Source organism: Peromyscus leucopus, chromosome 10, assembly GCF_004664715.2.
Source record: "Peromyscus leucopus breed LL Stock chromosome 10, UCI_PerLeu_2.1, whole genome shotgun sequence".
Taxonomy (NCBI): Eukaryota; Metazoa; Chordata; class Mammalia; order Rodentia; family Cricetidae; genus Peromyscus; species Peromyscus leucopus.
This window is the reverse complement of record NC_051071.1, coordinates 5,740,246-5,752,060: the sequence shown is the minus strand read 5'-3', so window position 1 is coordinate 5,752,060 and position 11,815 is coordinate 5,740,246. Positions and strand designations below refer to the sequence as shown.

Sequence of the window (11,815 nt, the reverse complement as noted above, 5' to 3'; positions counted from 1 at the left end):
GCTGGGGGAGGGAGGTGAATAAGCTAGGAATCAGGAAGCATTCTCCTAATGAACATACTTGATAATCGCCTTTATGAATGGTTTCGGCTGTCACTTCTCAAGTGCTGAATCATGTGCAAAGAATTTAAAGAGAAAATGCATTTATCAAGACCTTAGAACTTTCTCCTTTGAAAATATTCTGAAAACATTTAAAAATCTTTAGTGAAAAAGAATAAAAATTCAATCTGGGAGATCTGTGGGAAAAAAGTTTATGAAAGATGTGAATAGGGGAAATACATATTTACAGATATCACAGTTTTAGAATAACTCACTTGAAATTATATTTCATAGAGGTGGGTTTTGAAATATGCTCGTTTCCTCTAAATGTATCAAGCCATGATATATAATGTCTAAAACGAGTCAGTGAAATACACAAAGAAGCACCATTCTGAGTCACTCATTTAAAACCCTATTTGATCTCTTTACTCTGTCTCTGAGCACCCCCATTGATGCTTAGTACTTTCTAACTAGTGAGGACTGTATCTTCAGATTAGTGCTCCACCTTATTTTGGAGACAGTGTAGAGATCCTTAGTTAATGAATGATCCATATTTTAAAAGACAGATATAGGAAATACATATTTTATATCTAGTGATATCAGTCAGAGATACTACCATTACAAGTTCTTTTAGAATATGTTAATTTAATTTAATAGAAATTATGCTTCATAGAGAAGGGTTTTGAGAATATAATGAAATCTTAACAGCACCATAATTTCACTAGTTGTCTTTTAGCAAATCTCTAAAGTGAATTTTGATATTATATAATTTTACTTTGTAATTTTCTTACTGTAGAAAATATAGGTAAACTGGAGAAAATTACTTGCCTCACTCCAGCAAACACAATTATAACTTAAACATCCCTTCTACATTTTAGACATACAAATTTATATTGAAAAATCGGGCTGGAGAGATGACTCAGAGGTTAAGATCACTGCTTGCTCTTCCAAAGGTCCTGAGTTCAATTCCCAGCGATCACATGGTGGCTCACAACCACTTGTAATGAGATCTGGTGCCCTCTTCTGGCCTGCAGGGACACATGCAGGCAGAATACTGTATACATAATAAATAAATAAATTTAAAAAAAAAAACAGAAAAATTGGAATATAATAAAGTATCATTTTAAAAAAAGAAAAATCATCAAATTTAAATTTATACTGAAAATAAAGGATTATAAAAATATATCCCTACTTGTCCTGGGGTCATAGCTTAGTGGTACATTATTTGTCTAGCATGCACAAGACCTTGGGGTTGATCCTTGGCTCTATATATTCTTTTAATGAGTGCTAGGGAAATTAATACCTGTCTTTTAATAGCTCTGAGTCATCAGGTGTAATTACCATAGTGACTTGTCACTTTATTTTGTCCTTGGCTGTAGATTAAAGTGCTCTGTATGCTCTCACATGTTGAAGACTTGCTGCCTGCCTGCCGCCATAATCCAGCTCCCTTCACTGCTGCACTTGTACTGTCTTGTTTTCTTTGTCTGGTACATACGAACTGACAGTGAGATCCTCAGGTTTATTTGAGTAAATGAAAACTGAGTTAGAAAAGTTGTCAGGATGAAAGTAAATAAATTTATTGCTCTACCTCTAGAGCTTTTGTTTGTTTTGCCTAGTACTGTGTAGTGAGATTTCTAGTTAAGTACATATTAATGGATAAACTTAAGTGGCAGTTCTAAGTTTCATAAGACTGTAAATATATCCTCAGATTTCAGGTTTCATGATGAAAATACTTTTGAATTTTGATCTGATTTTACTGTACTTTGTGTAAGGCATATGCATAATGTAAGTATGCTTTTGCTGATATTTCATAGCAGTTATTTCTTCTCATTCAGGAAGATGAGAAGTTTTTGTCTGAAGTTTTTGCACAGTTAACAGATGAGGCTACAGACGATGATAAACGGCGTGAATTGGTAAGTTATTTGTTCAGTTTCTAAAACTTGTTTTTAAATGTTTCAGAAAACATTTTAAGATATTATGTGTGTCATTCACACACTCACAAATGTCCCTCCCCCAGGAAATTTAAATGCCTTATAGCATGACAGAGCTACAGACATTTGTTATAGTGGTAGGTATTTACATAATGGAGATTCAGAAACAACAACAACAGATGGAAGGAAAACACTTCTAAAATAAATGAATGATAAATCATTTGGTTCCTTAGAAATGTTCACTTTTTTCCCCCCTCTGTTTTTTAAGACAGGGTTTCTCTGTGTAGGTTTGGCTGTCCTGGAACTCATTCAGTAGACCAGGCTGACCCGAATTCACAGAGATCCACCTGCCTCTGCCTCCAGAGTGCTGGGATTAAAGACATGTGCCACCACTGTGGGACAAAATGTTTACTTTTTAATGACTTGGAGTTTGTTTTGCTTTTGTTTTGAGAGGTAACTGTATTTTAGAGGGGAAAGTAACAATTACTGTTTACCAGCGGTTAAAATTTTGTTGTGTTTTTTGCAGTTCCCTTGGTAATCCAAACACAGTTTTTTTGCAGGATGGTTTTTATGCAAGTGCCCTATGTGGCATTTTTTACATTAGGTTTAGAGAAGATCAGTATTTGAGAAATAAAGCTAAGTTTATATTTAATATGATGCTGGAGTTTTGTTGTTGGTTTTTGTGTGTGTGCACATGCATATATCTATGTCTTTATTTATATTTTACATTGGGGGAGTAGTGCACATTATGTATGAGTGGAGGTCAGAGGACAGCCTTGGCAGTTGGCTCTCTCTCTGTCATGTGGGTTCCTGGAGTCAGGCTCAAGTCATCAGGCTTGACAGTAAGTGACTCCACCCACTGAATCATCTGATCTACCCCGGGCTTTATTTATAAAGAGACAAAGTTTATTAACTGTTGCCTAGATTGGCCTCAGATTCTTGATCCTCCTGCCTCCTGAGTGCTGGAAGATAGTATAAGCCAGTGTGCTCAGCACTAGCTTTTAATATAGTTTTTAAATGTAGATTTTGAGGAGCCAGGATATGGGAAAAGATGGTCTTTTAGAAGGATGAATTCTATACTCTGGTAGCTAAACTTAGAGTATGCATTGTTTTGTCTTCATGTTTATTGACTTATCACTTTAATTTTTGACCTCACAGGTTAATTTCTTCAAGGAATTTTGTGCATTTTCTCAGACATTACAACCTCAAAACAGGGATGCTTTTTTTAAAACCTTGGCAAAATTGGGAATTCTTCCAGCTCTTGAAATTGTAATGGTAATTATGGTTTCTTGTGCTTTTGGAGTTGTGAATTTGTCATAGATTCATAATTTTGGATGGTAAAATATTTGCATAGTGCTGATTCATTCATCTCTTACTGAGACACCACAAGGATGATTTCAGTTACCAGATTTTAAGATTTGTACCATCCGTGTTTGTGTTTGTTTTTCAAAGACTTGTCTTTCCTTAAGTGACGCTATGTTTCATAGAATTGGGTAAGTTGTCTTCACTTTTCAATGCAGTTAGTAGAATTAGGAAGTACTGAACCAAGGAACCTAAGCTTCAGTATGGGAGTAGGGTTATAATTCTCAGATTTCAGTTACATCTATTTGATTCATAGACGTTCAGATAAAAAATTTAAATGAGAATAATTTTAGGTATTCATTTTAAAATAAGTGTCTTATGACAATTTATTGTTTGTTTTCTTTGTGTGTGTGTGTGTGTGTGTTTATGTGAATGTATGCCACATGTGTGCCTGTGTCAGCGGATTACAAGTGTGCACCACTACACTCAGCTCTATGCTGACTCTTATGTATAAACTCTGAATTTTTGTTGTTGTTGTTGTTTTGTTTTGTTTTCCGAGACAGGGTTTCTCTGTGTACCTCTGGATGTCCTCGAACTCACAGAGATCCATCTGCCTCTGTCTTCCAAGTGCTGAATATTTCTTTTAAGATGGTAAAAGCCATTAGAAATAAGTACTGAGCTGCTTCCAAATATACCAGTCATAGGGGAAAAAAGGGATATTTTAATTCAGTTTGGTGTCTTAATCCAAAAATTGGGAGGGGATACATCTATCTGGGGAAGAAAAAGAAGAGGTATTGCAGATTGAAGTTGAATGTTAATCTAAAAATCTAAGGGGTTATTCGTGGGTTTGAAAGAGAGGAGGGGAGTGCAAGAATAACCTTAGTTACGTTCTCTAATGTAGCTTTCCTTTTGTCAGGGCATGGATGACTTGCAGGTCAGATCAGCTGCTACAGATATATTTTCTTATCTGGTAGAGTTTAGTCCATCTATGGTCCGAGAATTTGTGATGCAAGAAGCCCAACAGAGCGATGATGTAAGTAATGACGCTATAGTTCTGTGCTACCCATTGAGAAGAGCTAACTGTTGCAAAGAAGTCATAAGCATAATCTTAAATTTAAGAATATATAGGACTAATAGAAGACATTTTAATATATCCCTTAGAAGTGCAGACCAAGCAGTTACCTTGTGTAACTAAGAATTTGTTTTTACTTGTTCTTACTCTGGTCCCTTTTTTGTTTTGCTTATTCTGACTCAGTTCCTTTTTTAAAATGGAATTGAAAATTGAATAAGAAAAATAATTGTATTTCCCCACTATAAAAATATTTATACAAAATGAACTGAAGTTATAGATCTGCCTGCCTCTGCTTCGAAAGTGCTAGCATTAAAGGCATGTGCAGCTAACTACATTATAGATTTTTTTAATGTGTTTTACTTTTAGTCTTAATATATTTTATATTTTTGCTTTCTGCATTTCTTAGCTGTTTCCAGTGTTTCTTGGCTTACTGTTATTGTTTGTTTTGTTTTGTTGATGTTCTTCTGGTTTCTGTTGTAAGATTTGTGTGTGCGTGCATCAAGCACATTCATACAGGTACTACCTGGGGCCAGGAGAAGTCATCAGATTCTTTGAATCTATAATCACAAGCAGTTGTCTGCCACACAATCTTGGTGTTAGGAACTAAACTTAGGCTGTCTACTTTTGCTTTGAGACACTTAGCATGTACATCAGACTGGCTTTGATTCACAGCCCTCTGTTGGACGAGTCCTAAATGATCTTATAATAAAAACTCAGAGCCAGACATTGGGGTAAATGCTGAAAGATCAGTGGAAACAAGCCACAGCCACTTCTCACCTCTCCAACTCCTCAGCCGAAAAGAGAAGTTCCTGTCTCCATGAGTCCTCAGACTGAATGCCTCTGAGTCCTCAACCAAAAAGGCCTAATTCCTGTCTCCTCCCACCTTATATTCTTTTTCTCTGCACAGCCATATCACTTCCTGTTTCAGCCTAGTGCTGGGATTAAAGGTTTGTGATCCCAAGTGCCAGAATCAAAGGTGTGCGCCACCACTGCCCGGTCCTCTGGCTAATTCTGTGGCTGGCTCTGTCCTCTGATCTTCAGGCAAGCTTTATTTCTTAGATTACAAATACATCACCACAGCTCTGCCTATGCAGACATGTGTCACCATCACTTTACATTTTTTACAGAAAGCTTGGAATGCTTCTGTATTTAGACAGTAAATAAGTAATAGTTTGAGCATGGTGTCTCATACCTCAATCTCAACACTTTTGGGGGTCGAGACAGAAGGGTTGCCACAAGTTCAAGGCCAGCCTGGACCTTCTTACATACTCTGTAGAACAAGACTTTTGTTGGTTGTTTTTTTACTCTTTTGGCTCTTTGTTCTTTGACTTTTTGTTGTTTTGGGGGACCCGCCACCCAGCTCCCAAATAAATCACACACAGAGGCTTATTCTTAATTTATAAATGCCTGGCTTTAGCTTGACTTATTGCTTGCCAGCTTTTTGTAACTTTAACATCTACATTTTGCCTCTGGACTTTCACCTTTCTCTTCTGTAATCTTACTTACTCCGTGGCTGGCTGGGTGGCTGGCCTCTAGCATCCTCTTTCTTCCTCTCTCGTTCCATCTTCCTCTTGACCTTTTCCCTAGATTTCTCCTATTTATTCTCTCTGCCTGCTAGCCCTGCCTATCCTTTCTCCTGCCTCGATATTGACCGTTCAGCTCTTTATGGTCAGGTGCCTTAGACAAGCAAAGTAACACAGCTTCACAGATTTAAACATATGCAACATAAAAGAATACAGCATGTCCTTGCATCATTAAACAAGTGTTTCACAGCATAAACAAATATAACACATCTTAAAATAATATTCTACACAAGACCCTGTCTGAACCACCATCCCCCCAAAACTTTTTAATGTTAAGTATGTTAACCATGGTGGCTGTTTTTGTTTGGTTGGTTTGGGGGTGTTTGTTTGGAGGGCATTGGTTGTAGGTTTTGTTTAGATTAATTTTTCACTTATGTGTAGGTAAGTGGTGCATGTATGCTGGTACTTGGGGAGGCCAGAATAGGGTGTCCATTACCCTGCAGCTGGAGTTACAGACAATTTTGAGCTGTCTATTGTGGGAGCCTGTTTTCCTGCTGCTTCGACTTAGCATTTCAGCTGTCCCCAGGCCAAAAGCTTCCATAGGAAACTTTTCTGCCTGATAAGCTCAAAGAAGAGCTTTTTTTTTTTTTTACTACCCGTAAAGCTCAAAGAAAGATTTTTTTCCCCCCGGTTTGCATTCATAGCCCCCAAAGTTAGAAAATTGAGGAGGTTTTCTGTTTAGTTGCCTTACTTATCTTAATTTTTTTCTACACAGTCTTACACTTCTAAGTTTTTACTGCAGTGTATTACTACACCATACTTTATACTTATTTTTCACAGATAGAAATTGAGAAAGAGAAGATAGAAATTTTGATAGAAGAGGTTTTTGCACTGCAGCATCAGACATCCTTCCAGTCCATTTTTTCCTTTTCTCTCGAGGATAAAAAAGCCCCTGCCCCTTATTAATATTCATATTCCATTACAACACCAGACATACTCCTCTTAGCACTGGCAGGACCTGACAACACACTTTCACCAAAAACTCTGTAATAAAACAATTATTTTCCTTTGTCTTTAGTCCCTGTTCATTTATCTTTAGTCCCCCTCTTTTTTTCCTTTTTTTTTTTTTTTTTTTTTTTCTTCAGTCCCTGTTCATGGCGCCATTCTGTGGGGCATTTACCCACGAACCCCACAGTTCCCAGAGTTTTCTTGAGTGCAAGCAGCAGGAAATATTAGATAGAAGGAATTAGATTGTGGAGATAAACAGAAAATAAAGGATAGCCTCTAGAGGGCCTGGAACCTATTCCAGTAGGCCCTGACTATCTCTGCTCCAGCTGATTTATAGAAATGCTAAGGGGTAGAGCAAAAGACCTCCCCCCAGCACAGCCAAGTGCAGACCATCTCAGACATCTGCACTCAGGCCCATGGTCCTAATCATCCTCTCTATGAGGACCTGCTGGGTAAAGCCACGAGAAACCTGTAAACAGGCTCCCACAGTCTGTCATGGGTGCTGGGAACTGAACTCTGATCCTTTGGAAGAGCAGGACCTGCTTTTAACTGCTGAGCTGTCTCTCTAGACTCCTGAACACCAGATGATGCTGAACCCTAGTTTATTATCTCACTGTGATATTCTTAATGCCAGCCTTTATAGAAGATAACTTTGACATTAATATTCCTGTTGAAATTAACATTCTGTCTTTGATTCTTATATGGTTAAAAGGTATTCATCTTAAATAACCATAAATCTCAACTCATACCATAATAATCATGAACAATTAACTTTTAAAAATTCTTAACTCTTAAAAATTTGATTTGTGCCGGGCGGTGGCGGCGCACGCCTTTAATCCCAGTACTAGGGAGGCAGAGCCAGGTGGATCTCTGTGAGTTCGAGGACAGCCTGGTCTACAAAGTGAGTTCCAGGAAAGGCACCAAAACTACACAGAGAAACCCTGTCTCGAAAAACCAAAATAAATAAATAAATAAATAAAATAAAATTGATTTGTTTTCATTAGCAGTATTTTCTTGTTTATGTTTAATTGATAACAGAAGTAGTTACTAATTTTTCAGAATGAAAACTAAGTTTCTGTCCTTGGCCCCTCTCTTTGAGATTAAGGTCTTTAAGATGGCCTTGAGGTCACATGTTCAAGCAATCCTTTCACCTCAGTGCTGCCCACTTTCCCATTTTTCTTAAACTTACAGTCTGAAAAGAGCATTCATTCATTCATTTTATTTTCTTTTATTCCCATACTCTTAAGATAAAGTCTTAAGTTCTCCATTACCATTATGTGGCTGAGGCTGACCTTAAGCTTCTTCTCCTGCCTTTGCTTCCCAAATGCTGACATATGCCACCATGCCCAGTTTATGCAGTGCTGGGCATCAGACTCAGGCTTCATGCATGCCTAGGCAAGTGCTCTATATGCTAAGTATGTCCCCAGCCTCTTCCTGCGCTTATAATGTTCCCGAGCATGATATACATGTACTACACCATCTTATGTAGTTGTAAGTGTATAAGATTTTAGTGTCTGCAGGGATTGGTGGTCTAGAACCAAGCTTGCCTTTTCAGGAACCAAATGGCAACTATATTACTTTTAGGTGGATTTAGCAGTACATTGCAATAGACGAATTTTAGTTGATGAGCTGAGTGCCTTTGGGACAAGATCTTGCCATCCCATATTTCTGTATACAGCATAACCTCCAGATCTGTGGATCACTTGAGTACATTAGGATCTGAGTTTTACTGGGCATATGGGATACAGTTTATTTATAAAAATAATGAGTGTTTGACATGTTCTACAGCTCACCTGACTAATTTCCCTAGGATCTTTTCTTTTGTGATAACTATTGTCTAATCAGTTGTCAGGGTTTTTTTGTTTTTGTTTTTTTTTTTTTTTTTTTTTTTTTTTTTTTTCATGTTTTGCTCATTTCTGGTAGAAGGATAAATCCAGTTGTCACTAAATCTTGGTCAGAAGCAGAAGCCTGGTTGGATTCTTATTTTTGAAGCAAATTGTATTGTACTTTACTGGGTCATATTTGGGTTTGGGCTGTTTGTGGATTCATGCCTCTTTCTTGCTTTCTTCCATAATTGTTTCTCACTAGAATGAAACTAGGATTTTTTTTTCTTTTTTAAAACCCATTTGCTAGCCCTGATAGCCCACTCCTTTAATCCCAGCATTCAGGAGCAGAGGCAGGTAGAGCTCTCTGAGTTGGAGGCCATCCTGGTCTACATAGTGATTTCCAGGCCAGCTAAGGCTGCATAGTGAGACTCCCATCTCAAAGGGGGCAGTGGGCGGGGAGATGACACGGACTTCCACGTATTTAGAGAGAGGGAGGGTGAGGAGAAGTAGTGTCTCAGATGTGGAGGTGTGTCCAAGTTCTAGTTACTTGGATGATTGCTTGAGCTCAGAGTTCAAGATCAGCCTGGGCAGCTTAGCAAGTTCTATCTCTTTAATGTTTTCCCCGAATTTGTCTCATCCATTTCTCAATTGTGATGTTTTGTTTAGCATAGTCCTAGCAGCAGTGGGCTGTCCATTTATTTATACCATTATAGCTGGAGTGTGTTATGGGTACATCATCTAGGATTGTGTAACTGTCTTAGTTACTTTTCTACTTCGTGACAAACACTGTGAACAAGACAACTTACAGAAGAGTTTATTGGTACTTTCAGTTCCAGATAGTGAGTCCATGATCATCATGCAATGGGGCGTGACAGCAGGCAGGCAAGGATGGCACTGGACCAGTGGCTGAGAGCTCACATCACATCACAAGCCCATCTCTAGTGACAACTCCTATACCTTCCCAAACAGTTCTACCATCTGGGGACCAAATATTCAAATCCAAAGATGCTATTACAAAAAGAGTCTAATAACAAATTGCTTAGAATATACTTTTGATGACAGAATGTTTTTCCTTTAACATGACAGTAAGTTTTGTCCTGTAATGCTTAAGATTTCTGTTAAAAAAGAAAAAAAAAAAAAAAAAAGGTGGTTCAGTCAGTAAAGGGCTTTGCCACACAAGCATGAGTACCAGAGTTTGGGTCCCCAGAACCCATGTCAAAAAAAGAAAAGAAAAACCTAGCACCTGTAATCCCAGTGCTGGATTAATGAAAACAGGATGCCTGTGTTAATCAGTGAGAGACCCTGTCTCAAAAAGTAATGTGCAAGCTGGGCAAGGTAGCACACACCTTTAATCCCAGCACTTGAGAGGCAAAGGCAAATGAATCTCTGTGAGTTCAAGACCAGCCTGGTCTACATATTGAGTTCCAGAGTTCCAGGATAGTCAATGACTCCATACAGAGTCATCTCAGAAAAACAGCAATGAAAAAGCTAGAGGAAGATGCTGGACATTAGGCTTCTGTACACAAGTACACTGCACACATACACAAAGAATAAATTTATGTAACAGTAAACCTGATACTAAGTCACTTTATGACATTATTCTCAGATCTTGTGAAAAGTTATGTGCCAAGTTACTGCTTGCGCTTTTTCTAGGAAGAGTTTTCTGTTTAAAGATTGAAATGATCATATGTGTTTGATCAACCTATTGATTTATACCCAGAGCTAAAACCTAGAATGATAACAGTGAACAGTCTCTGTCTCTGTCTCTCTCACAGTCTCTATCTCTGTGTGTGTCTGTTCACTCTAAATATTTTCAGAACTTTGAGAAACAGAAAAAAAAATCTTTTAAGTAAGGTATTATATGCTTTGATTTCCCCCCCCTGCTCTGATTTTGTTCCTTCAGTTGGTGTGTTTGTCTTATGTCAAGGTCTTACAGAAACATATTTTCTTTCAGGATATACTTCTTATAAATGTGGTGATTGAACAAATGATCTGTGATACTGACCCTGAACTAGGAGGTGCAGTTCAGTTAATGGGACTTCTTCGTACTCTAATTGATCCAGAGAACATGTTGGCTACAACTAATGTAAGAACTCACACTGAGATTAAAGGTGTTTTGGCCTTATCAGTCTTAAATGGTTTTATAATAAGATTTTAGAAACAACAAATTCTTTGAAAAGTATTTGTACTTAAAAACCAATGGTATTCTTAAAATTAATTTTCAGTAAATCCAGCATTGTTATCTCTTCAGCTCCTTTTTTGTTGTTAGCTTTTTCATTTATTTGTTATGGGTAGAGGGTATGCATGGAGATCCAAGGATAACTTGCAGGCAGTAGCTCTGTGCTGCTACCACATGGGACCCACAAATGAAACTTGGGCTTGGTCATGATTGACAGTGGTGCTTTTCTCTGCTGAGCCCTCACTGGCCAGGAATATTAATTAGATTAGGAATTTAGTTTTTGTTCTTTGGCTTCTATATGATAACTTGTTTAAAAACTTTGTACACAGCATTATTTTTTTAATAATATTTTTGGTTTTTCAATACACAGTTTCACTATGTAACCCTGGCTGTCCTGAAACTCCCTCTGTAGACTAGGCTGGTTTAAACTCACAGAGATCCACCTGACTCTGCCTCCCAAGTCCTGGGATTAAAGGCGTGTGCCACCACTGCCCATAAAAAAATATAATAATAATTTTTAATAATAGTTTTTAAATAATACTGGACTATATTTTAAGATAGCAAACAGGGTAGCAAATTTTATTTTACGTGGTCTTATCACAATAAAAAGCAAGAAAATTGATGTAAACCAATGAGGTTTTTTTGTCGTTGTTTTTTTTAATTGTTGTTTATTTTTGATTTTTGAGACAAGGTTTCTCTGTGTATCCCTGGCTGTCTTAGAACTCACTCTGTAGACCAGGCTGGCCTCGAACTGACAGAGATCCGCCTGCCTCTGCCAGCCTGGGCTACAGAGTGAATTCCAGGAAAGGCACAAAGCTACACAGAGAAACCCTGACTTGAAAAAACAAAAAAAAAAAACAAAAAAAAAAAAAAAAAACAAAAAACAAAAACAAAAAAACTATTGTAAGTTAGTCAACCCAATATTTAATAAGGCAGTA

At 37.6% G+C, this 11,815-nt stretch overlaps 1 protein-coding gene across 4 annotated transcripts in view; it reads left to right on the top strand.

The window, feature by feature from the left end:
- The window catches only part of Ppp4r3b (protein phosphatase 4 regulatory subunit 3B), a 58,111-nt gene that overhangs the window by 22,168 nt on the left and 24,128 nt on the right, over positions 1-11,815 (top strand). For all 4 annotated transcript variants that reach the window (XM_037208916.1, XM_028891543.2, XM_028891541.2 and 1 more), the window contains 4 exons: positions 1,872-1,949; positions 3,126-3,242; positions 4,186-4,302; positions 10,653-10,784. In XM_037208916.1, coding sequence (XP_037064811.1) covers positions 1,872-1,949; positions 3,126-3,242; positions 4,186-4,302; positions 10,653-10,784 — 444 coding nt within the window. The remainder of the gene's footprint in view (positions 1-1,871; positions 1,950-3,125; positions 3,243-4,185; positions 4,303-10,652; positions 10,785-11,815) is intronic.